Source organism: Lichenostomus cassidix, chromosome Z (genome assembly GCF_008360975.1).
Source record: "Lichenostomus cassidix isolate B80296 chromosome Z, HeHo_3.0, whole genome shotgun sequence".
NCBI classification, from domain to species: domain Eukaryota; kingdom Metazoa; phylum Chordata; class Aves; order Passeriformes; family Meliphagidae; genus Lichenostomus; species Lichenostomus cassidix.
In genome coordinates this window covers 680,859-708,710 of record NC_139511.1, presented here as the reverse complement: position 1 = coordinate 708,710, position 27,852 = coordinate 680,859, and the positions used below count along the sequence as shown (strand labels likewise).

Sequence of the window (27,852 nt, the reverse complement as noted above, 5' to 3'; positions counted from 1 at the left end):
AATTCAAGAACAATTAACATTAAGAGAAAATTACTCTTTTCTCTGAGAATAAGGTGTAGAACACTCTCAGCACCAACAGAAATCACTTTCTGTGATTCAAAGATAACACTGAGAACACCATGAATAAAATAAATTCTTAATGTAACTTCACAATTCCAGTCACTCCCTCACACAAACCCCTTTGAAATGTCATTCCAAAGATCACTGCATTTGCACAGGAGTAATTTAAATTAAAATAACCAGTTTGCAAGAAGAGAGGGTTGGCTGTGCTGTTGCCTTACAGTTCACCCTTTTCTGGCAGGACTGTGCTCTCCACAACCCGAGCTGAGCAGAGCAGAGTGTCTGCAGGGCAGTGAGCACAGGGATGGGCAGGACAGGGCTGCAGCCCCAAACCTCAGCCAGGACAACTCTCAGGGCACACAAAGTGATCTGCAGCCTTGTGCACCTCAGAGACACTCAGGCTGCCACCAGCAACTCCACACTGCCACGATGAACAGCCCAGCTTGGACTTTGTAACTCCTGACTGCTTTCCACACACAATGGAGATGGACTAATTCCTCAGGAGATTGCCTGTGCAAATTTATAACAGCTCACTGGCAAGAAACTAATACTTCACACTCCCCCACAACCTACTGGTACATCGTTCTCTTCCCTTCCATCAAGATCTCACTAATGCAAACCAAAACTGACAATGAGAAAAATAATTTACAGAGGCTGTAATTACAGATTTAAGGAAAAAAAGGGAGTGTGACAGAAAGCATGGCTACCAGGACAGTTATTATTTTTGCATTATTCATGGATGACTGCTAAGAAGTGTGCCAAGTTACATGGATGATAACAGGAAACCAGAAGATGCTCGTGATATAAATCTGTTTTCAGTCAACATGCACACGTGCTCAGCCATTTCTACAACTGTTTATTTGCACATTTACATGAAGAAATACCAATGGTATTTTACCTAATTTAGGGGAACAGCTGTTGAGAAGCCTGATAGAATGCATTTAATGTAAAATACATTTTTATTTCATAAATTATTGTAGATATGTGATCTCAGTGACTCTCAGTCACTGAGAAATTTATGAAGATATTAAAAGACACTGAGGGTTACAAACTTTCTGTTATCCTGGAAAGAAAAGTGAGTCCAAAGTGACTTCAGTACTCAGTTCCATAGTGGTTTTACATCTTTTATTCCCCTTTTCTGTATCACTAGGTAACTGAAGCAGCCAGAACAAGTAATCCCTGAAATCCTCCTTTCCTTCTAGAGCTGCCCCAGAGGGGAATGCTGTACACACCACTACTCCAGCATTTTAAAATAAACATTTCTACCAGGATTAACTTTCAACATGTGAAGTGCAATGATTTTTTTTTTTTCTGAAAGGCAGAGGAAAGAAAAACACCCATGGATTCAATATTATCAAGAGCTTCAGCTGGACTGACAGGACAGGTAGTTCTGAGCTGAGCTGACAGAATCCCTGTGAGTCAGTGCAGTCCCAGAGTGACAAGGGGTTACCAATACATCTCATTTAGTGCTTTACAGACTAACAGAAATTCAGTTGTTACAAACATTTATGTTACACTGCCTAGTGAAAAACACCCAATAAATTTGCTGTCTGAAATTCAGCAATGATATCCTCAATAAAATCTGAACTCCTTAGAAATACTTGCTACGTTGCCCACAGGAAATACATCACTGTGTCTTAAAATCATCTGTGTGAATGTTATTGATGGTCAAGAGAAAGATCAGCTTCTGAGTGCAAATGTTCTGCTGAAGGATAAATTATTACAGCAGACACTCAAACCAAGCTGTTTCTTTGCAAGTCATCAATATGATCCTGAGGATGAAAAAATGAAGAGAAATCAAAACCCAGCCCTGAAATCTGCACAGGTTTACACTCCGTGCTGTGGGGCAGCAGGGAGGGAACTCGAGGTAATTAAGTTAATGTGCATATGTAGCTGAAGGATTGAGGCCAGGGGGGATTAAAGAGCAGGAGCTACAGCAACAGAGAAGGGACAATGGCTGAAGCACTCAGCACAGGTGAACTTTTCCCCTCTGGACCTGTGGACACCAAGGACAATCCAATTCCAACTGTGACTGGGTCAAGCCACAGGATGGAGGAGTTTCAGAAAGGTAAATGCAGCCACTCACTGTCACTGCAGAGCAGCTGGCCAGCCTTGCAGGAAGGTTTCCTCCTCCCCATGCACCTTCAGGGGAAAACCTCTCCAGCTGCCAGCACTGCAATGTGCAGCAGGAATTCTGCACAGCTCCTGAGTGTGTAAATCACTGCCCTGCACTGCTGGATGCACTGACAAGGCTGATTTCACCCCCAGCACACACAGGGGCTGTTTGTACCCACAGACTGTCAATGCCAGGGATGCACCCCAAAGCTGTCTCGTTAAATACTGCATCATTACATCTATAACAGATAAAACCCAACACTGCAGATGCATGTTTCTGTGAAATGAACAAGGATGTGGAACCAAATTAGCTACAAATACATGCACAGTGTAGCTTAACTTGTTTCTACAGAGCCACAGAACACTGTCAGAAGCAGTTACAGTTCAAATGTACTGTGGAATGTCAAACACACAACTTTTCTAGAAAAAATAGAACAAAATAATTTCTCGATTTAATAACACTAACTACAACTTCTACGTATTCTTTATTTTTTTAAAGCCAACCAAAGCTATCTCCACGTGATAAAAAATGGTGCAATGTACTTAATACAGCATCCTGTTCCCTCCAAAAGATGGGAACAATTTACCCCAGAGGTGCAATTACATGACTGATTGTGAGCATAAATGAAAGGCTTAAGTAATTTTTGTTACTCTGGCAGTAAACAAAAATACAATTAAGGAAGAACAAAATGAAACAAATTACTGTGCCATAAAGAAGTAACATTTCTGAAAATTACTTTGGGGTTATTGACAGCTAAAAAGTTCTGTTTGTCTGACTCACTGTGCTTTCAATACAAACAGTACTTTTTTTAGCATGTCAGTATAAAGAATTCTCATGTGGACTTGCCATTCACTTGGGATTCTTTTGTGAGAACAGCTCCATACTTTCTGCACAATACATAAATCAATGTGCACAGCAGAACCACTAAGCATTACCACATATACAGAAAATAAACAAAGATGTGAAAAAGTACCTTTGATTTTTTAGTTTTCTGACAATTATCTTTATTTGCTCAGGCAAATTGAGAGACTTTGTTCTATTTCTTCTTCTTCTTTCTTTTTTTTTTTCCTAAAGGATGATCTGAATGCCTTAAACAGTTATTTTCAGGTTTAAAGAACTTAATTTAAAAATTCTTCGAAGTTCTGGCCAAAACCAGGTTATGTACAAACAAGTTGTTCAGCTGAGATAAACTCCTCCACAGTTTTGACTCAGCAATCAATCTCCTGGTGATTTCTGTACACACCTGCAGAACCTGCCAAACACTGCTGTCACCTCCCCACTGTGGTTTCACAGCCTAGATTTTTATGATAAAGGTATGAAGAAGCTCGCTATCTGGATTATCTTCATTTGTCTGAGCTGTTATGATTTTAACTGGTATCAGGAAAAATTATCTTCATCATCCTACCCTGTAAGCTTCAAAGAAATCACTGAAGCTTAATAAAGAAATAAATGCAAGCAAGGAAATTTTTTTAGTTTAGACTCTGGTCTTTTGAGTTAAAATCAAAAACTTTCATATGTGATATAAAAATGACAGGCAGTATTTGCCTATTCCTATGCAAATACGACCATTTCGAATAATGGAGCTTGTTACTTATTTATTATTTTAAATACATCTCTTTTTAAATACAACTCTGTGCTCCTCCTGTGCAGCTCCCTTCTGACAAGCCAGTGAAAGTGGCTGAATGAAATTAAGTGCAACATGATTTGCCAAGTTACAAAAGGTTGGGAATTAATTTTGCCATGCAAGGTTACACCCATGGAACAATCACAGCCTTTAATAGGTATGAGTATTACTTTGCTTTTATTCTAATGTGATTTACCTCAATGTGTTGCCAAAAGTGCTTGGGAAACAACTTCCACTAAATTTCCACTTGGATAGAAACATTCTTTTTCCTGCTTCATACACCACTCCGTCCTGTGCCTTCTGATTTTCTCAAGAGTTCTTACAAAATATGATCTTAGCAAGCCTTGGAACATTTTAACCTAAAAGTAAATCTAAAAGTAATCTATAGTAAATCATGCAATTTTAAGTATCTTTCAAAGCTGAATGATGGCAGCATTTCCATGAAGAAAAGAAAAATACAATACAAGTATCCCAAGTCAGTTGCCCAAATGCTTGCAGGTATTCATACAATATTTGCTTTCCATCGTGATTTTAAACCTTACTGAAATTTGTGGTAATGTCACAGACATGTATGTTTTATCCAGTTGAAACAAAATGTTTGTCTCCTTGTTTCTTGCAGCTCCACACACTTATGAAACACCAATATGACTTTCAAGTTGTCAGAGTTAAATAGCTGTAAATGCTTTCAGGGAGGTAACACAATACAGCTATTATAAGGCCTGACCTTTCTGAGAGTAATTCCACCATTTACAGATCAGAAAAACAGACATTTTGATAAACAGTACAGGAGAAAATACAGTGGCTGCTTTGATATGTGGCCTCTACAGAAGGGTGGGCTAATGAGGGCTGAGTTTTCTTGGGTTTTCTAGCTTACTTGGAAGAAATCCTCCATCTCTAAAGTATCCTCTAAGCCTTACAGCAATTCCTTCCAGATATGGGAGAGAGGCCGAGGGCTCCATGCATTCTGCAGAATCCCACAGGGGCACAACCACAAATTCCCTCATTTTCTGCCCCCCGAAAGATCTCTTTTAGGTGACAACAATCAAGGCATAGGAAAAAAACCACGAGATGATCCACAATGCCTGTAGGCGAATCATACAAGAAATGTCACTTTGGGACACAGAAATGCCCCTTCCTCTTGCACCCCAGTGGCTCCAAACCCCTGTGACTGCTGTGTCTGTGTGCTCACAGGGTGATGGAGATGAGCAGTGCCAGGCACACCACCCAGCAGTCAGACTCTGCTGTATTTGCTGATGCCATCGTGCTGTGAGTGTGCAGCACTCACAGACCTCAGGGGAATGGGACACATCTCTCAGAGAGGATTTCAGAGCAGCTGAAGGTCCCATGCAGCAGTGGCACAGCAAGGCAAGGACAGCCCCCAGCTGGCAGAACTCAGAGCACTGAGCTCCCAGCCAGAGGCACTGAGGAAATGGCTGCTCAGCAGCTCCCCAAGATAAAAACAGACTCAATCTCATCAGGTCACCAAGGTAAGATGTGTATAAATAATACCATTTCTTCTTTAACCTGGAATGCATAATGTGTAAAAACTGTGCATGGTCACTCTGTCCAAACACGGGGAGGCAGGAGCAGTGAGCTTTCCTCACACCAATCCTGCTTCCTAGAAAACAGGGATGATCTGATGGGCACTGCTGGGGTGCCTTAAGGCACTGCGGCACATGAAACCAAGCTTGGCTGGGGTGGAATAGCTGGGCTGGAGTCATCACAGAATGCCCTGTGCTGGAAAGGACCCACCAGGGCCATCCAGTCACAGACCCCCCCAAAAATCCCTGGCAGTGCTGTCCAAACCCTCCTGGAGCTCTGGCAGCCTCAGGCTGTGCCCATTCCCTGGGGAGCCTGGGCAGTGCCAGCACCCTGTGGGGGAAGAACCTTTCCCTCAGATCCATCCTGACCCTCCCTGACACAGCTCCAGCTGCTCTCTGGCTCCTGTCCCTGTTCCAGAGCAGAGACCAGAGCTGTCCCTTGGGAGGAGCTGCAGCCCCTGGTCTGGGACTGACCATGCCCTGGTCACTGACCCTCCTGTGCAAACTCAGCCATGCACACACCTGAGTGTCTTCTCAAGGGTGGACACAGCCTGAGTGGACATGTTTTCCTAGACCCTGCCAAGGGGTGTGCTGACCACCTCAACTGTGTCACCACAGGCCACAGCTGACACTCATGGGCAGGACCTCAAATGCAATTTTCAACAAGACCTTCACTTGGCAAGGCTCTCAGCTGTTCTGCTGCTGCTTGCAGCAATCAGAATCCCCTCCCTTGACTGAACCCATCAACCAACTCAGAAAAGCCACTCCGAGGTGCATGGCTGGGAATGGACCTTGGTTGCTGAAAACTACAGGACCCAGCTAAGGCCAGTGGTGAGGGGGATGAAACTCCTCTATCACCTCAGTGCTCAGCTGTCCAGAGATTTCTGTGCTCTGGTTCTAATTGAACAAATGACTTCTACACATATTCAAAATCATTACACAAGAACAACAGATTAGAAAATACCAAAGCATTGATGCACCTTGAGACCTGGGACAGACAGATCCAGGATTCCACTGTGGCCATGACTATCTTAGAGACTCTGTATAGAGACATGTAAAATAACCTGGAATAAAAAAAAACATCCCTTCCTGCCAAGGTGAGCAGTAACCATCTGTTTTCACAACATTTTCAGATATACAGTGGAATTTGAACCAAGGGAGTACCTCTAACGATGGACTCAGCAACAAGGAGTGCCCCCCCCACACTAAAAATACATTTAAGTCATCTGTTGCAAGGATAAAATGCAGAAAAAAGTTCTTTACACCTAAAACCAGACCATGTGATGTGCAGGGACTATACCAAGACAATTGTCTCCAAGGGCAGGAGACTGCATGCCTTACATAAAGTAAAAATGCTGACCTGCAGCTTCCCCAGGCAAACACCACCTGCAAACCTGCACTGCCAGCCTCCTCCACCCTCAACAAACCCTGCAGACAATTCCAACTGTGTTTGATACCATGAGGATTAAACTCATGCTGAGAGGCTGTAAACAGCAAGATAACTCTTTAAAGAGAGACAAAGTGCATGAGAGGATAATCTACATGCATCTTAGTGATGCCTCTATTTATTCCTTGAACCTCTAAGCATGAGGCAGATCACCTGCAAAGGCAGTTTCCAAAGGCATTTGAAGAACAGGGCACTCTGTAGGTTCAGGGAACTGAAGCTGCACCTTTAACAACATCCCCAGCTTGGCTGATGGGATAAAACCTCACTGGAAAGTGTGGGGCACTGTAGTGACTGTGCTTGCTCCCTGAAATAAGTGGAAATAGCTCTTCTTCCAACGCAGGGAGAGAAACCCAGGAGGGTAAGTGCTCCACAAAGGAAATTACTCTTTGTCCTGTACCTCACCTGGCGCTGGCAGGGACTGCTCTCCTTCACAGGATGCTTTCTGATGGCAGCTTGTGATGGCCAAAAAGTGATTCTCAAAGTCCTTGGAGGCACTTGGCAATTTGAACTGTTAATTAGCTCCTTCATTTGAGCATGTTTTGCCTTCACAGTACTGCAGCATCCTCCCTGTGCCCCCAGTTTGGAAGGTGGACCCTCATGGAGAGCTGTGGCCCACAGGAAGCAGGACAAAGCCTCCTGGCAAGGGGAAGGTCTACCAATAATTGATCAGAAGTGGGACCTCTGCAGAGTCAGCTTTCTTCAGCACTGAACACCACCTCTCCCAAGGGCATGCTCAGGCCAGCAGAATTCCTGTCATTAACTCCTCCATACTGGGATGTCCACCCTGGCTTTGTCTCCCTACTCAAACACACGGAGAAACATCAGAGTAATTCCAATGTCTGAGTAACTATTTTGGAAATAACAAAAACTGAAGGTTAATTTGAAGTAGAAAATGAGCCCATATACTGCAAGCAGAAGTTGAATGGGAATTTTCAAACATCAGAGAATTAAATACCCAACCCCTGCTGAAAGTCAATATAGATGGGGTGACAACCTTTTCCAAAACCCTTCTAATTTTTTTAAATATAACACCACTAATTAAGTTAAAATTCTTTAAGAAAAGATTGCAAGAAAACACTAACCCATATTGAAGAAAGGGGGAAAAAAGAAGAAAATATTAACCAGCAAATATCCTCAAAATCCTGTGTACTTCCCCTAGTCTGACCTAGACTCAGCACTGTCCCATGTCTATCTGCCCAGTAATGAAGAAAGATCATTCCTATTTTCACTCTACCTGTAAGCAAGTCCTCCTGCATCTTTAAAAACATTTAATGTCATCCAGCATTTAAAGTCAATTTAGAGATGCTATCATATCTAAGCACAATATATCACAAGGAATAACCATAGTAGCAACCCTTCAATTTCCATGGAAACCCTACTTGGAAAACAAGACACAAATCCTGGAGATACAAATCCCTTAAACCTATATAAATTCACACTTCAACCATGCAGTCTACAAACCAAAAAAAAAAAAAAGGACAGCAGTACAAAGCACCAAAATTGAAGAAGATTTATCAAGAGAATTGTTGGTAATTCTGAGGCACAGAACTCTGATCTCTCCCTGCATCCCTTGCTGCATCCTTCAGCATCCCTCCCTGCAGGGGTGCCCTGCTATCAGCCTCCCCCAAGAGATCACCACAGCAGTGATGAAAGTACCCTGGAAACTGACATCTTTCCATGGTAAGTTTTTTAAGTACTAAAAATATACCAAAGTTTTCAAAAACAAAATAAAAATTCACATTTTCCAGCAAGACTTTGTGGCCTGGGGTGGCAGTGCCAGAAAGGAGGTCTGCATTGCTGTTATCATTTAAAAAATTTTAAAATTATATATATGTATACATATATATGTATATATATGTATACACACACTTTTGTGTGTCTCTTTGTACATACATACATACATATATATATATATATATATATACACATATATAAAACCTAACAAAACCAACCTGCAAAACAAAGAATAGAAGATGAAAACAAAAATAGCAAAATTGGGTTAAGAGAAAGTCTCTGATCTCTTCCAGTTCATTCCCCACCAGAGAAGAGAACAGGCAAAAGCTGAGGCTTTATAAAAAGGCATAAAATCTCAAGTAGGCTATAACATGTGGCAGCTGATTTATTGATTCTTTCCCCAAACCAGGCACTAAAAACTATTTCAAGGGTAACTTCCTAGGGCTGAGAAATGCCCTGAAAGCATTAACCTGCCTGAAAGACTAATATACTTCAAGCCTCTCCCAGTACCCTGAAAAAAACCAAAACCAACCCCAAAAAAACCCCAAACCAACCAAAACAGAAGTGTCTTCTTCTGGAACAGTCTCTGTACATCTTGAGCAGATTCTGGTAATCTGTTTCTTTTCTCCTTTTTTTTCCCTGTTACCTTTTACCTAATGCATACTTTTATCTTAACAATGTATTATCAATTTCTTTTTGATTAATGTTGAGTCAATTAGTTTACTCTTAATTGCTGGTGCAATGTCAGTAATTCTTCCACGTATTCATCTGGTGTTTGACACATATCACATTAAATGAAGGATGGCACATCTAGCTGAGCTTCCAAAACTAATACAGACAAGGAGAAAAAAAAAAAATCAATCCCCTGTGTGAGAATGTGAGTGGACTACAAATTAAATGGTCTGAAACCTCACAAAGTAAGGAAGTGCTTGGCTTGAAGTCTGAAAGAAGTAGTTTTACCTTCAAACACACTACTTTATCAGAAAAGTTCTGGAAAATACTTAGACTTTATTGTTATATGGAGAAAAGCAAGTTGGAATCAGGGAAATACACTGGGGAACAGGTGGAATACAAATAAAAAAAACCAATTTATTCTCTTTCAAGTGGGCACAAAACAAAATGTGTCTCCCAGTGACTGTGTCACATTTCTTAACATTTTCTGCAGAAATCATTCTTTTGCAATGACAGTTGAGGAAAAGCAGAGGAAAGCAAATACTCAGCTTAAGAGTAACAGACTTACATGTGTATTACTAGAATTTAAAGAAGTGTGAACCCAAGTGAAGTACTCCAAGTTCAGCTACAAAACACAGAGGAAGACAAAAATAACCTTCAAATGTTTACTGATGTTGTAATGCTCCTTCTGTAAGGTAAATCAAATCCTGTGTCTCTCTGTGTCCCCACAAGAAATGCTCATCCATTCCTTTCAGTCCATTACTTTCAACACAGGAGAAGGAAAAAAAGTGAAGCATTTTGAATTCTCATCTCCAATTACTTTTGGGAGGATAATACAAATTCTTTGCTAATTTTCTAAGCACTAAACTGCATCAAGGAGTGATTTTCATTTTTTTTGTCGTGATACAGTGAAGAGTAAGAACACAACACCTTCATAGGATGAAGCAATCCCAGGTGAGCAGTACTTCAGGTCTCTTGATTTAAAGTTACCTCTGGAATGCACACTGCCATCACAGAACTAGAATTTCAGGAAATTCCAGCTCAGATACCTCAACTGCTGTGAAACTTAAAACCACACATGATAATCTATCTCAAATACCACCAGTAGCACAAAAAATTTACTAATTAAAGAAATTATTAAAGAAAACAAAAAAATAGGGCGACAAACCTTAGCAATATTAGATTATAAAATAGAGTTTTGACTGTACTGACAATTTTTAGAAATTACTCAGCAATGCCTCAAAACTGAGACAGTGAAATAAACTGTCATTATTCATTCTTAAAAGGACATCAAGTGAGGAGTAAGTGTGTTTAAGACTGATAGTACAGGAAAGAGATTAGGCACAGAATATATGCTGCCCGAAATTTTCAGTGTCTAATAAGGTGAGTAAATGGAACTGAGCTTCACAGCAGAAACCACAATGTGATTTTCAGAGGAGACAACATTCATTTTAGGGGAAACACCATTTGGCCACCACCCAGCAGCATAAATTTGGCTGAGGTGTCCATCCATGTAATTTAGGTATGTGGATCTTAAGACAGACACACTAAAATTCTTGTCCTTTGAAGATTCAAAGATTACAAAACAAACACCACAGTTTACCAGAAAATAGGAATCCAAACCCAGCAATGAACCTAATGTGCCTTTAAAATGAGAAAGGGAAACTTCAGGTATGAATTCTCAAGTTCTAAATGAAAAATTAACTTACACTTTGACACACACAGTCCCTTCCACAGTAACATTTCCATAAACATAGCAAGTTTTAAGGGATCACCTGGTAAAAATGCCATCCACGACACCAACCGTGGCCTCCTCTGCAGGAACGAAGGAGCCAATCTGTGCCATCACTGTGATCAGTGCCACCTGCTTGATGTAGGAGCTCTTCCCTCCCATGTTGGGCCCAGTGATGATCATCACCCTCTCACCATCTCCCTGGAAACACAAAACACTGGTGAAATACACTGCCCTGCACACGGTGCTTCTATCAGAAAGTCTGGTGTGTGTGTACTTAGAAGGACACAGGAGAAGCCTGCAGGAGAAAATGTTCTGTTTCTAGATGAGCAGTATTTTGTTCTTGGAGTTCATCACATTCACTCTTCCAGATATTATCAAGCTCCAGATGCACCAAAATTGACCTTGATTTCTCTTGAGCAAAATGTACACAGTGAGGGGGAACCTTCCCATTCTCCATCAAGGAGCCAAAGAATGGAGGATCTTGGTCACCAGCACAGGAGGCACTGAGGGATGCTGAGGGATGCAGGGCTGGATGCAGCCAGGCCAGAGGAGCTCCAGCATGAGCACAGGGATGGAGCAGCTCTGCTGGGAGGAAAGGCTGGGAGAGCTGGGATTGTTCAGCCTGTAGAGGAGAAGCTCTGGGGTGACCTCAGTGTGGCCTTCAGTGCCTGGAGGAGCTGCAGGAAACATGGAGAGAGACTACTGACAGGGGATGGAGGGACAGGACACAGGGAATGGCTGCAAACTGCCAGAGGGCAGGGATGGATGGATATTGGGAAGGAATTGTTCCCTGGCAGGGTGGGCAGGCCCTGGCACAGGGTGACAGAGAAGCTGTGGCTGCCCCTGGATCCCTGCAAGTGTTCCAGGCCAGGCTGGACACTGGGGCTTGAAGCAGCCTGGGACAGTGGGAGGTGTCCCTGCCAGGGCAGGGGTGAGATGAGATGTGTTTTATGGTTCCTTCCAACCCAAACCATTCTGGGATTCTGTGCGATTTCTGTGGAGCTTCCAGCACAGCCAGCACTGTCCAAATTTGGTTGTGATCTGCATTCCTCTCCAGTTGGAGTTCTCATTGTCAAAAGGGAAGATCTGGAAGACAAACACCTGACCTAGATTTCACATTGATAACTGCCTGCCTTGGTGTGACGTGAGGGCATTCAGAGTGGCTACAAGGCACCAAGACATTCCTGAGTCTGGCAATACTTGACTGCAACACAGGGATTGAGCAGACTACACCCAATCTCCATCAGTGTCTCTCATCATTAAAACCAGATGCTAGAAAATTAAATCAGATGCAAGAACTCATCTCAGCTGTAAGACTCCCCATGGTACTGCTATGTGTCTACAGCTCCAGAATAAAATTGTCTTGCACTAGAGGAAGGCAACTGCTGATACAAAATTAAAACTTGTCAATGAACCTATAAAGCTTTCTCACAGCCTGAGCCGAGATGAAGAGCTCAAGTTATGCAAGGACATCACACAGCAAGAGTGTTCCACGGGGTGCCTCTGATGAAATGCACCAACTGATGATCTAAACAGAGCCAGCACACTCCACTGCCCAGGGAGGGGCAAGGGACACAGGACAAGCTGTGCATAATGGACATTAGTCACACTGCTTGGGGAGCTTGGCACTGATCAGGCTCTGTGCTAACAGCAACCAACAGATCTCCATGCAGCAAGCATCAAAATCTTCACAGATTTGGGTTTCAGACTAGGCTCTCATTCTGTTTACAGGGACACACACAAAATGCAGACAGGACAGTCACTCATGTTACAATTCAGGTAATAGAGAGGATGCAGGACAGCAGTATTTACTATACGTAAAAAGCTGATCAGCTTTTGCAGAACACCCTCATCCATACAGAAGTCATAACAAAGTCAAAATGCAGAAAATGCCATTATTGAGAATGAAGGATGTATGTAATAAAGTGCACATGACTATATAAGAACAAAATTCATAACATTCATAACATCCTAGTCTCCAAAGTATAGTTCAGTAGTGCTACTAAAACTTTGTCAGGGCTCAACACAAGAGAATCTGCAGATACTTAAAACCAGAACGAGTTCCCCAGTTCATCTGTGAAAACCCACGAATTTGTTCCATGTGTTTGGTGTGTGTCCAGCTGTGCTGAGGGACTGAGGGCTGCTCTGCCAATGTTCTGCTTTGCAGGAGGAGCATTTGCTGTAACATCAGACCTGAGAGCCCCTCTGTCCTTACAGCACATGCAGCCACCAGCCAACATCTCACTGGAATTCACAGCTGAAGCTAAATGCTCTAAAACAACCCACAAACATTGGGGGAAGAGAAGGAATGGAAAAATAACTGTTTATTTCAGAGCAATGAAAAAAGCTTTTCCTCAAGTTAGATATTTGACAACATTTCAGCTGAAAACATGACAGGAGATGTATTTTCCTGCTGATTCAAACACATCAGTTGAAAACTGGAGATGCTTTAATGAACTGGTTCCCACCCACCTCTCTCAGGAAAGAGAGAACTCAAACTGTAGAAGCAAAAGTGCTTCTGCCACAATCACTTGGTTTTGTAATATTCAGTATTTAGCAAGCCAACATAAGAATGGGACTAAAGAGGGAAAAGTGCATGATGATTCCTGAATGAAATGCTGAGTTTTTTTGGAAGTGCCATCTGTCGCTTGTTTGGAGTTGACAAATAATTTTGAAAACATTCTCTGAAGTATTACAAAATATCTGTATCATTGTTCAGTATAGAACAGCATTTTAAAATGTCCCCCAAAAAATACATACAAATTTGAATGCTGTATTTCACAGCAATGTCACACAGTGACAACTGTTCATACCTTTCCTGGATGTACTGTATACAGAGGCAGGGACATGTCAGAGATAAATTCTGAGCATATCTTTTATATTAATTAAGAACAGATATTTAATATTCATAAAAATATATGGAGAGATAAATATTTAATGAAAAACTTCAAGCAGGCATGTAATTTAAAAGACAGATTTTAGTTTACCAGGAAAAAAAGGCTGTGTGACACTAATACTTCCAGAAAGAAAGAAAAATACATAGTAGAGAAACACATAAAAAATACAAGCAATCTTAGAATTAATCTGGAAAACTGAACCTGTGACATGTATTTTGCATATTAAAAAATTCCAAAAATTAGAGATAGAGTTTTGACAAAGTACAGACCTCTAATTATCCATTTGTTTTTTGAAAACAAACCATTTGAAGCATGCATTTGCCTAATTCTGAGATTACATTTCTTTTCTTTATGGCCCAAGACTGAACTAGGCTGCAAAGAGAGCATGTGGCTGTGAGGTGCAGCAAAGGGACAGAACAGATGTGGTGACATCTAGCAACGCCTCTCTGAAATGCAGCCCAGCAGGGTGACTAAATTCCCTATTCCAGCCTCCTCGCCTGGAAACTCAGTCAGGGTCTTGGTACTCACTGAGAGGTTGGTGGTGTTTGGAACATATTGATCCTGTTCTCCCAGCAGAATATCTATCACAGGGTGCCTCCCATTCTTTATGATTATTTCTCGCCGATTGTCTTGCACAGTTGGTCTGCAAAAAAGGAAAGGTTCTCATTTCAGTGCTCTTTGTAACTGATTATTTAGAATTACTGTAACTAAAGCCTGTAGGTGGGTCACCTACAATGTAGGTTTTTATGGAAAGATACAAATTATAAAAATTAATTACTGCCATCAAGTATTTCCAAAGACTAGAAAAAGAGAGTAATGGAATAAAGTCACAGTTTTAAGACTGGAAGGATGAGTGAGATTTTTTTTAAATCTTTAAATGGAAGGGGAGTGAGTTTTTTCTCATGTTGAAGAATGACAATGCAATTTCAAAGGAAAACAGAAATCAAATAAATGGCATCCTACAAACACAAAAAGAGGGAAAGAGGTACAAACTGACAATGGTGAGGGGGTTTAGCACAAAGATATCTCCCACAGTTGTACAGCTGAGATGAAACCAATACACAGACAGTCTCAGCCCTTGTATCACCTCTCCAACAGCATTCCTTAAACTGAAATTCACTTGAGGTCTGCAGAGTGGACACTCCAACACCACACTGTGATCTCTGCACTGCCCACACCAGCCCTTTCCATTTCCTGAGAGCTGCCTGAGAGCCCTGATGCTGGCAGTGTCTGTGCAAAGAGCCTCCCAGCACACTGCGCCAGGGACTCACCTCCCCAGCCCTGCTCCTGCCCTGACTCACCCATCTGCCTCAGGCAGGGCCAGCAGAACAATCCTCACACATCAAAACACATTCCTCCAAAACACTGAATGTTAAAGCCCAGGCTTTCCTTCAGCATCCCTCCAGAATTAATTATTGACACCTTCCCTGCAGCTGAGGTTTCACTGAGAAGTCTCCTTCCTGCTAGCTTGTAAGCTTTAAGCCACTCTAAAATTCAGTGAATTATTTAAACTCTGCACAGTGAATTAATCAGATTTCAGTTTGTTTTCTCATCTGAGTATACAGAACTAAGTGAGCAATTACTTTCAGAGAGATTCTGATAGAGCCACACAAGATCCCAAGAGTCCAGAAGTGATCTATATTATCTTTAATGATGTTTCAAAGCAGAAGCATTTGCAAGAGGATTTGTCTTCACCCATCTGTCTGTGGGTCTAGGGCAGAGACAGGAGCTCAGCCCATCAGCCCTCACACATGATCCCAGGTGAGGCATCACCACTGCTCTGCAACTAATACTTACCTAATAATTACCTGACATACACCCTGGAAACATACCTCAGATACCTCAGACTCTTAGGTATTAGAAAGATATCATAAGCTCAGACCTTGCTGAGAACAAAAAACAACAGCAATAATAATTTGAAGAAAGAAAAAAAGAAAAAAAAAGATAGAAGAAGTCCGTGCAAAGTCCAACATTTATTTATGTGTAAGTGAGATATCATCTACTAACTAGACTCAGGTCAGAAAACAAACATTAGGATGTCAAATTTGAACTGCAATGTTTACAGATTTGCATTAAGCCCAGAAGTGTTGCTCTGCAAAATCAGATTATGTTGAAACTACTGTAAACAATTTTAATAGTGCATTTTATCATGGTACACATATTAAAACCTAATTAATTTTAAACAAGCTCTTATAATTCTGCATAAAATCCTAAATAAAAATTAAAAATTGATTACCTGCAGTAGTCTCCTTGCTTGGCCACCTGGGCCAATGAGAAGAGGCAGTCCACTGTTGCTAGGTGACAAATGGCTTTAGACACGGGGTGATAATGTTCACTGAAATGGCTGCATCAAAACAGGGAAAAGTTACTCCAAAAAAGGGAAAAAAGTAGTTCCTTACTGAAACAAAAGAACCTGAATCCAAATCTCCTAGCAGGGTATGAGATACAACATAAGGACACATCTTAATCAAGGTGGACTTCAGCTCCCATTCCAACAGTGAATTACTTTTTAAGCACCAAAAAATCAGGGAAAATTGAATTAATTAGACAGCTTGCCAAGGGTCAGCAGTTGATCCCTGCTGCCTAAACGAGGTGTACAAAAATGCCACAATTTATCAGAATTGATACAGAATATCAGTAGTTGAATCCCAGCTGTTGATTCAACCTCAAGTTACAGTCAAAAAAGAACCAAACTAAGAGTGGCTGAGCATACAAGTTGTCTAAAATTCCAAAGAAGTATGGTATCTACAACAGAAAATTCATTTTCAATTTATGGTGTTGCTTCCCCAGTACAATAATGAGGTTACCAGGAGAACACAGTTTTCAGTAGAGTTCGTCCCCTTAGTCCTCTGGAATTTCTCTTTTCCAGTCTCCTAGTCTCAAAGCTACACTATAGAATATAAAACCAGTAGGGGAGCAAAATTTAATAAACAAAGACATAAATGAATGGAGGGGTGGGAAAGAAGAGCACTTTCCATACAGGTCGTTCCTTTTTGTCTGCTGATCTCATACACCACTACTAAGAACAGCCAAGTGAACATGGAGAGAGCTGTTTTTACAGCACTGCAAAGGAAACACAAATGGGAAGTGTGAATTGGAATGTTTTTCCAGTTTCTACCCTATTTTCAGAATTTCTGGGTTCCTAATGGGAAGCAAATCCAGTGAGACAACTTGAGCAGGGACTTGGAAAGTTCTTGCACACTATCTCTGCATGACAAGAGGAACACTTTCAGTAGTTCTGTAATTCATGGAGGTAAAAAATAACAGACAATCAGGCACCTGAAAAATTAAAGGCATTAAGAAATTCAGGAAGTATTTTTTCAACTCCCATTTTAAAAGTCCTTTGGCTAAATAGGCAAATAGGCCCATTGACAGCTCTGATCTCAGACGAACAGACGTGCCAGATGCAAGGGACAATAAAACTCCCACTACTTTCTAGCAAACTTGCATAGTCAGGGTGGCATACAAAATATAAAAAATCATAAAACTACTACACAGTATGAATAAATAAAACCAATAAAACCAGCTAGATTCAGTTTCACTCAGTCAGTCCTACTTTTAGATTCTCAATGCCATGATATTATTTTTCCAGCTTTGGGAGACACTTCATATTCTTAACAGTGTATTTTCATCAGAATTTTAAAATGCAGAGACATCACTGCTGGTCTCAGGACTCAGGCTCAAAGGTCTTGCCCTCAAATGCTTCACAATTAAAAAAAACATCTTAATGGACTGCTTGTGAAGTAGCTGTGGACAACATAATTATTAACTTGTTTGTCAGGCTAAACATTTCTGTGTTTCAGTTTGTGAGCAGAGCGGAAGGCAGTGGTGCAGGCTGACTCTGCCTGGGAACTCACTCCAAGAAGCGAAGCCACTCAGCACTGCAGTCAAGGACGAGCTGCTCCCGGAGCTGGTTCAGGACTCTGCAATTTTCCATAATGAAAGGAGAGTGGAAGCGGCTGACAGCTTTTGTGCTGCAACAGGGAGAAAGGACTGATTGGAAATCAAGGTTACCAAGCAATCAGCTACATGCAAAATTGGACTCATTTTCTTAATCTCTGCGAGCCTTGACAATGGATGTTTTTAAAAAAGGGTTTTCTGCTGTGATACCAAACCCTGTTGATTCCAACGACCTCTGCTGTGAATAAAGTGGTCACTCACAGCACCACTGCCTACTCAGGAGGCTTTGAAATGCTGTGCAGAGTGTGGCATTATCATCCAAGTTTACACATTTCACAGAACTGCTCACAGTAGCTGCCCGGGTGCATGACTTCTCTGGGACTGGCTGCATAGACAATGAACTAGACAAAAACAATTCACTTTGAAGAGGAAAACTTCATGATAAGCCTGAAATAAACATACTAAATACAGAGTGCCTTGCTAGTTTTCACTGGAGGCACTTGCTAGGTATTTATGTATTTTCACTAACGACTCAATTTGGCATATGCAGGCATTCTCTTACAGAATCCAGATTAGCTGTAATTTCTTCACCATGTTAATTCTGTCTGATCCATGCACTTTTAATACTCAATTCCTGCATAAGTGTAATAGAACATCATTTCAGAGCTCCCCTTGGTGAGAGATGTCTGTGCTCACACATTACACACTGGGATTTGTAGAGAATTCAGCATTTACATGGATATTATAACTCTCAGGTATTCAACCCATTCAAATCATAAATCAAATCACTAAAAAGAAAAAAAGTCAACCACATAAATTAGCCCATCTCTGTTTCATCTGCTGGAAAATTATCCAAAATCAAGCTTACATTAAACCAAGTAGCAAAGCAAGAAAAGCTTGTCTGCATGAGCAAGTAAAATGATATTTAAATGCACTGAATTTACTGAGATATATAAACAGATGTTTGCACAGCTACTTTAACCTTTCTGAATAAAGTAAGAACAATCCCAGTTTTATGAAGGATTTGCACATGCAAGCCACAGGCACAACTTAATCAAGGCCATAGCTCTGCACCTTCGAAGACTGAGTGAGTAATTCTGTGCTCTAAGGATCTACTGAGTCAAAACAAATGCTGTAAGAAATGTATTTTTACCCAGTTTTGGGGTTTTTTCTCTGCTTTTAAGCAATAAATTTACAATTTGGTTGGCCTTTCAGCTTAAAAAAAACCTCAACAAACCTAAACACATGGGACATTGAGCATGTGTATGTAATTAATTGTACTACTAAAATATCTCGGTTTTTCTTCTCTATTAAAACAGAACAAACTTCAAGGATATTTTACATACCTACTAACCATAACCCAGTCAGATGGCACAGATGACTTATGGGAGTTCTTGACTTCTATTAGAAACTAGAAGAACAGAAATGTAGTATTACACATCATGGGAAGTCAGGAAGACTAGAGAATCATAATCATCATTTATCAAGAAGCTGCAAGCATCAGAGGAAAGCCATATTGAGCCAGAAGAGACCAGAAGGGAATGTTCTTTTCCCAAAAAAACCCAGGCTGATGAGATACAAACCCCTTCTGCACCTACAGAACCTTGCTTCAGGTTCGAATGAACTCTGGGTCAGAAGAGGAGGCACATGGAAAACCAGCAGCAATGTCAAGATGCACAGGGCACTGAAATCTATGTGACGTGTTTATTGCAGTATTTTGTATGATTCATGTCAGTTATCTTTGTAACAATAGCCTGAGGTCCTGGATGTCAGGGAGCTGAGGCATTCTAACGTCACAGAATTCAGCTGGAAAACGAATTTCCTGCAGAGATTAGGTTAGCACAGAACCTGAGCACATTTACGGAAAGCCACAAGACCCATGTCTGACAAAACTTTTCCATTCTAGTTAATAAGATTTAGACAAACTTCCAGAGGAGCCAGCAATCATCCCCAAGAACAAACAGGGATAACAATCCTAACACATGAATACAGCAAGGACACAGTGCACTAATCCTTAATTCACCCAAAACACAAGATATTTCTCTGTTGTGAAGAATATTTGTATTTTACATCAGGGTGCTACAAGGACATCAGAAGAATATAACATACACATGAGAGGAAGAAAGATCTCAAATCAAATAAACTCCTGTTCTAGCCCTGTGTTACACTCCTCCCATACAATTCACTTTCCATTACTTCCCTTCCTCTGGCATCTTTCCTTACCTCACTGAGCATCTCCTGTGACCCCTGTGTCTGCCTTTTCTAGTATCTGTAAAACACCCACAGGAGATGCCAAGCAGGAAGAGCTATCCCCAGCCTCTGCAGCTCCTTTCATCAAGGCACCCAGACTCATTTCAGTCTGCAAAGGTTTCTAGCTGTGCCCTGCTACAAAGGCCTCCTCTGAACGTGTGCAGTGACTGCTGGCTCTGAAACCACTTTTCAGCACTTCCTCGGGTGCTCTCCTCCCTTTGATCAGCTCCTCTTTTCCTTTACTTCACACAGATGGCAGCTATTAACCCAGCTTCCCTGAGAGAAACCTTTCAAATCCTGCTCTTCCCTGCCTCAAACAATACTCAAACACTTTTCCACTTTTCCCTTGGATTTCAGCTTCTGTGCTGACAGCCCACCCGACTCTTGGGCTGTGTGTTTCCTGTTCTCAGCTTCACCCTCAACAGGAACATCTACTTCAGGTCTTTATCAAAGGCTGCTGTCTCTAATTCATCCCTTCCCTCATTTTCAGCAGCACCTTTTTGCTCCCTCCTGTATCTCTTGGATCTTTCTCAGCTTCCTAAGTCCCCCCGGGGACACTTCCAGCCCCTTCCCTCCCTTTCCTCACCCACTCCTCTCTGCTACTCACAACTCACATTCTGCTTCCTAACTCCTTTCTTTCCCGAGTTTTCTGCAGAGTTTTTTCCCAGTGTCCTACTCTCAGTTCCAGAGGACAACGCTGAGCAGTGCCACCTCCCTGCTCCTTTCAGCTCCCCCACAAACATGACAGGATCTGTTATCTCTGCTTTTTACCACTGAACTTCTCAGCTCGCTGGATCATGTCCTGCCCACACTTGCACAGCATCCACGAACAAAAGCTCCAGTCCAGAACACCATTTCCAAGAATTGGAACTAAAACAACACTTATCACCCTTTACTACTGCTCCCTCTCCTCTCCCATCTTTCAAATTACAGTCTGACTCAGTACTCAGAAATCCTTTCACCATTCTTCAAATTAACCAAATGCTGTGCTTCCCGGCTCTCTGAGAGTATTCCAGCACTTAATAGCCATACAATTAACCTTGGAAGCATGCGAGTGTTTTTACGCAGACAGAAAAGCAAAGCATTACCGAACCAAATTCAACTGCACTGATGGGTTTCTATTATTTAAGTCACTAAAGTGATTGACTTAACAAATAAAAGAGTGACACAGTCAGAAAGCTGTTGTTCAAAGTTGTACAAAAGATTATAGTCGAATGCCCTCATGAAGCACCATGCTGGGTGAATAGCTCCAGCTAGGTCCCGCTTTTAAGCTATTTTCTAGGCAAGAATGGGTACAGTCATACATAATAAACCCCACAGTACCTCTTGACCCGAAACTGTAACATACTCTGCAGAAGGGTTCTTAATCTGTTTACGAATATCCTGCAGATGCAATTGGATTTTAGAAAGCACATCCTGGATCTCCTCTTTTTTCTTTTGGATGACAGGGAAGTCTGTGAGATCCTTGAACAACTGTGTTTTATCTCCAGTCCTATCCATGAGAAAAGTGAGACAAAATTATGGTAAAAAGAGAGAGACAGTCCCCAGTTCTACTGGCTGCATCCTTATTTTGTTATTTTCATTTGTTTTACCATTAGCTTAGCTCCCTCCTGTATACAGATTTTCAGGCTCTTGGTCACAGTGCAGCCCATTTACTGAGAGCTGCTGCACTCAGGACACAAACAGAAAACATACAAACTCTGCACACAGAGCACCCCAGCTGCTGACAGCACCTTCACTGCAGTGAAATGTGACATTTTAGACAATTTATGCAACGTGTGAACACAGATTTTTGACACACTTAGAATTTGGGCAAATTTGGGCAAATTTTCAGAAAGATTGCATGGAAAAACATCCCCCTCAAGGCCCTCATCAAAGCAGAGCACCATCAGTACTTTCGCAGAGCAGCTTCCTTCTTTTGTCCACAAAAGATTACCCAGAGCACTTTTAGGTACTTGCAAAACAATGCCCTTTTCTAGCTGCAGTGCCAGAAAAAATGACAGCATTGTTTTGGCAGCATGAGCTCGGCTCAGGATTGAAACCTGAAACAAGCAACGCCATTCCAATGGTTAAAACTGGGAACTAGCAATAAAAAACACGGCTATCAACAAAAACAACAGAAATTTAACTTACCCCAGCAAGTATCAGGCAAACAATAAAAAGCAGTGTGATCAGCCCTAAGTTAATTGCAATATAACTTTGCATTTCAGAGCAAATACAGAACTCTGCAAGTTAATTATGTAATTACCTTGAAAACTAATATGTGGAGAGCAAGTAATTAGCAAACTGAAAGTATTATAACATGGAAGTAATAAAAAAATCTAATATTGTACTTACTCCACTACCCCTCTGCCTGCAAATGGAACTACAGCTGGAGCCACTGACAAGGCAGGCAATACAGAGCTGTGCTTTGGCTTTGCACTCCATCGTCGCTGGCATTACATAAGTGACAGTAAAGATGCCATTTTAAAGTACAATACCAATTTTTAGAAACGATTTTGTGCTAATTAGACTAGTTTCCATGGGAATGCAAGGGAAAAAAAAGATCACTAGTAGCCAGCAGCTGATTGTGAAGACTGTCACTGCTATGTGATGCCTACAAAAAAATTTAAAAGCTGACAGTTTAAAAATACACAAATCCCAAAATCTCAAGCTCCCCATTAAAAAAAAAAAAAAATGGAGCAAAGGGTTACTTTAGAGAACACGTACAGGAATTCATTCACACCTCATAACAAAATTAAGGTGTGATGCAGTATGTGCACAAGTGTGTGTGTGTGTGTGTGCATGGATGGATGTGAGTAGAAGCCAGGATTTTGATGAAAGACATGTTTTTGAGTAAAAACAACACTGCCACATACATTTGAGAGCTATAAAAAGACCAAAAATAAGTTGGTGTAATATTTTTTAATGTATGTAAATACAATGCATCCATTCTACAGATCAATTATATCTTGTATACTATTCTAGCCATCATCAATACAGTAACAGAAAAAAAAAACCCATGTTTTGAACCTACCTACAGTAAATCTGGTATCATTTAGATACAGTCTGTTTTGTCATAAACTGTTACAACTATAATTGGGCACCAGGCATCAGCAGAAATCTCACAATCTCACCTCTCCACTGGGCAGAGGAAATCCTTCTGCCCTTCTCAGCTTCTAAATTTGTACACCTTGGATCCATCTCTAATTCAGAAGCAAATAAAATTAAGTTTTAGCCTTCAATTCTTAGATTTATTTTTAAATCTCAGTTTGGGAAAGATAAAAAAATGTTTTATAAACAAAGTGAATGTTCATTTTTAGTCTGTTTTGAATACAAAAGTTAAGACTATGCTGCCCCCACAGAACTACACACTGAACTTTTTGCCACAACCTCAGCAAAGAATCCAGGGGTAAACAATGGAGGCAGCAGTTCTTCAGAATAAACAATACACACCAAATTATTTAAAGATATTCTCCAATGTAATGCATATTAATTCAAATTTAGCATCTTCTTCCTCTGTCTACTTCTTTTTTCACGGATCAACAATGGACGTAATTAAGACAAAAAAGGGCAGACAGCTTTGATGAATTCTCACAAAAATTGAGAAAGGCATATTCCTGACAGCAGAGCTGCCACTCTGCTGAAGGTCAAATGTCTCTTCAAAAGGAATAGCTTCTCTTAAAAAATAAATTAAAAAGCTGTTGAACAAATTAACACAATGCAAAACATACTTTCCTGTAAATTCAACACCCAAAACAGGTGATAAACTTTCAAAAAATCATTCAGCCTGAGGCAGAAACCCACTAGGCAAAATACTCCCTCACCTAGTTTAACTTTAAAAAAAGAATGTAAGCCAAAGGTGACAACCTCTGCTTTAACTCAAAGGAACTGTAGACACATAAATATAAAATAAAAAACACGAAACTACGGTGTGTTACAGCAAGATGCACAGCTGAACACATTTAGTCAGAAAGCCCATGAGGCACAGAAGATTCATATATTTTCTGTACTTACTTGGCTGCTTCTTCATTAAGGATCTTTAAATACTGTTTTACTGGGGAGAGGAGGTCTGGGATTTCCAACAATGCATTTTTTAATAGAGGAGATTTCACATGGGAATGTATAACTGGGACAAAAGCTTGAATTTCCAAGTCCAGACGAGACAGGGTGCTGACTATCAAGAAGAACTCCTGGGTAGAGCACTGAGAAGGGAAGCAATATCTGAATCATTACCATGTATTATACCTTTTTAAACAGAAAATGTACAGCTCTGTTTGCTTTTTGAAAATCTGACAGGATGCAAATAAAATGTATGGACACCAACAGCACTGCACCACCTTGCCCTGCTCAGGGGGTTAATTAAGCACACAATTGTCTCAACCCCTGTCCTTTGGAATTTGCCAGGAGCTGATCCCCAGTACTCCTGCACATTCCAAACCAGAAAAAGAGGCAACAATGTGCAAACAGCACAAAAAGCAGGCTGGGTAGCCAGAGGAGCACCACATGTTGTCCTTACGGCCAGTGGCATCACAGGGCTTGAAAGGCAGGTGGGGCACAGACAGGGAGAGTCTGGGAACAAAAACACAGAAAGGAGAGAGAAAACAGAATGAGGGGAAAGCAGCAGGCCCTGTTTGAAGCGTTGTAGCTGCTGACAGCCTGGGCTCGTCTGGCTGTCCCAGGGCTGTGAGGAGGGACAGAGAGGAACACCCTCTGCACCCTTCATCCTCCCACAGGCATGAAAGGCTTTCCCTCCCCATTCAGACAGCCCTCCAGGGTATTCCCTAGTGAAGGGAACATCCCCAGCTGGGGCCAAGCACACACAGCTCTGTCAGAGCCTCACTCATGGCATTCACAGAGCAGGAGCACCTGGGCTCCCTTCAAACAGCTCCTCACCAAAAGCACCAGCTTTAAAAAAGAATCTCCTCTCCCTTTTTGAGCATTAAGGTCACCTGCGATGTGGCTCAAGCACTGTGCTGTCAGGCTCTGGGTGCTCCTCAGTGTCAGCAGGTTTATTGCCTTCAGCTGGCTCTCAGCAAGGGCTTCAGCAGCTCCCAGCCTAGCTGGAACAGTTCCCTGCTGCACACTGCAGCTCCCCAGGCACCTGAGCACCTCCTGCCCACCCACAGCAGGGCAATGCTGATTCTGAAATGCATTTGTACTGCACCACAGCTGCACAGCAAATGGAAACCTGGTCCCATGGGGCACTCAATGCTCCCACACCTTGCTGAATTCAGGACATTCCAGTTTCAGAAAGTTTGAAAAAAGTTGTCCATAAAGAATTATGCTGGTATTTCTTCATATTTTACTGATCTGTAGAAATATTCCTCCTTTAGTCTTCTGAAATTCTCCTATCAGTCAACTGACAATGGCGAGAGAAAAACACTTTATTTTCCTCACACGAGGATGCATGGAAGGCAGTAGGATATACAATATTTTTTGTATGCCCCATCCTTCTGTTTCTACATTTTTCTCTCTCTTCTACCACAGCAATCTAGAATTTAATTTCTGGACAGGACTGTGTGGTAATCAGTACAACACTGCTCACAGAAGAGATAGCCTACAGTGAATCACTATTTCATAGAAAACATCTACATTTCTATTTAGTCATCCTTTGTCTTTCAATTTCTCCCCAAAAGCAAATTTTTCTTTCTCTTCCTTTCCATGCTCAAATGCAAGAACTAAAGCAATTCTCTTGTCTATTACACTGTAGTTACTCCCAAGGAATGTCTGTACCCAAACACAGAATCAGGTATTAGCCAAAATGCAATTTCACCACGGTTAGGAATTCAGGGAGGCCACAGACACCGCATTCTGAAAGCTTCTGGAAAACCTTAGCTCATCTATTTCACAGAAACACAGAGTTAAGGACAGAGGAGACCCATTAGGAGGTTTCCCTGCTAATGCTCCAATTTTTCTGTGTTATTTTTCTTTTTGTGTCCTCTCAGGCCATTATATTCCAAGACACTGTGTGCTTACCACTACTCTATAATGCAACAACTATCCTCATGTAAAAGTTTTATCAAACAGCATAAATTTTCCTTCCATTAAATCAATCCCAATATCTCATTTTGCTCTTTTGTATTACACTAACTGTACTGTTTCTTTGCTGTTAACACACTTCAAATACTTCTAAGCCTCCTGTTCTCCTTTAATCATCAGTTTAATAAAAAATTTAAAATATGGTCTTTCAGTCTTGCTTCATAAACAATCCATTATTCTGCCTCATGAAAACTCTAAGTTTCCTCTGCACTTGCTGCAATTTATCATCATCTTTCTGATAATCTGGGATTTACTTCCTCTATCTTGCAGAAGTTCTGACAACAAAATAAAACAAAATAATAAAGGAGTAAATATGTGTATGGTGTTTGAAGTCAAAGCACAGAGGAAAGGCCTGAAACTGTAAAATGATAAATCCAGGCTGGGACTCAAAGTCAAATAAACACATTATGACTGTTTCATCATCCCCATCCATGCAGATGAGAGATAAAATCCTGTCAGCCTTGCGTGGACTCCAGAGTGTGCCCAGGGTGGACACTGGGTGGACACTGACCACAGACACTGCCCAGGAGCTCCCAGGGGCAGCAGGGCATTCACAGGGCAATGAGCAGATATGGACACCAAGAAATTCAGCAGTTCCACAGATGCTGTTTATTTGGGGTGGGGGGATTAATTGTTCTTTTTTTTTTTAAAAAAGTAAATAAATAGGGCCTTGATTAATACACAATCTGTAAGAATGGGAATGGGAAATATGTATATGAGAACACCTGGCTGAGGTATTTGACAATTAAGGGTGGTGAGGCTGGTGAAGCTAAGGCTTCAGTAAGAGAAGAAAGCTGGATTTCAAGGCAGTGTTACCTAAAACAGCCCTTGAAGTGATGAGATTGGTCAGAAGATGGACAATGAACACAGTTAAGCTCCTCACAGCAACTCTGATGGCCTACAGCCCACTCTGAGAGTCACCTAATGAGTTAAAACCTGTTTGATTCTGTGACTAGTCAGGAGACCTTTGGAGAAAGGGAAATTCACCATGTTTTATTAAACAGAGTGTCCCCAAGAATGGGGGTGAACATACCCCTTTTGTGTTAATTCAGACTGTAGCTGTTTCCCCTGGCTCCATTTTAGTAACACTGCAGGATTTTGCATCTAAAATTTAATGTCTCCACTGCAGAAATAATTTACTAAGCAAACAGATATCTTGGAACAGATACATTCAAATAACTCTGAAAAGCTGGGCTCCATTACAGTGGGACTGATTCAATTCAAATCCAAAGTAACCTCACGAAAGATACATAACTCTGTTATAAATTAGCAGCTTTTAAAATACAGTAAAAACTGTTTACATAAAGCAGGATTAAGAGTCCTGCATTCACAGAAGATTCTCACAAGCTTATCCAATGCTCTTTTTGAAGTCTAATTTTGAGGTGCCACCAATGATATCTTGTAACTTCTCTGGCACTGGAGAAATAAGCTCAGAGTTGACAATGATGCCAAACAAGAGTTTCAACCAGCAGTTTATCAAACTGTCCTGAAAACAGGGTGTGTGCCAGTGAGGATGCAGAAAAGATCACAGAGATCCAACACCCTCTCAGCGACACTGACAGCAATTCTGCCCTGTTTGCATTACTGAAATTGTTTCCAACGGAGACCCGCAGCTGACAGCCACTGACCACTCACTCCAAGTTATAAGCATTTCAAATTTAAAAAAATATGGGTGCCTTCACTCCTTTCAGACTGGAATACCCACCTTTATCTCTTTAGCATAGAGAGCAGACTTTCGTTTGGGGAAAAATGAGGTATTTAAGATTACTAAGTCCCCTTGTCATGACTTTATATTAATCAGCTTAACAGGGAACAATTTGCTCAAATCAGCATTTAGCATTGCAAATCTAAAAAT

General features: G+C 41.2%; 1 protein-coding gene across 4 annotated transcripts in view; it reads right to left on the bottom strand.

Moving 5' to 3' along the window:
• Positions 1-27,852, bottom strand: part of MSH3 (mutS homolog 3) — a 91,108-nt gene that overhangs the window by 7,331 nt on the left and 55,925 nt on the right. For all 4 annotated transcript variants that reach the window (XM_085043174.1, XM_085043171.1, XM_085043173.1 and 1 more), the window contains exons 14-20: positions 23,973-24,160; positions 21,300-21,468; positions 19,073-19,137; positions 17,684-17,800; positions 16,063-16,170; positions 14,355-14,469; positions 10,970-11,127 (exon numbers count right to left, since the gene is read on the bottom strand). In XM_085043174.1, the coding sequence (XP_084899300.1) occupies positions 10,970-11,127; positions 14,355-14,469; positions 16,063-16,170; positions 17,684-17,800; positions 19,073-19,137; positions 21,300-21,468; positions 23,973-24,160 (920 nt within the window). The remainder of the gene's footprint in view (positions 1-10,969; positions 11,128-14,354; positions 14,470-16,062; positions 16,171-17,683; positions 17,801-19,072; positions 19,138-21,299; positions 21,469-23,972; positions 24,161-27,852) is intronic.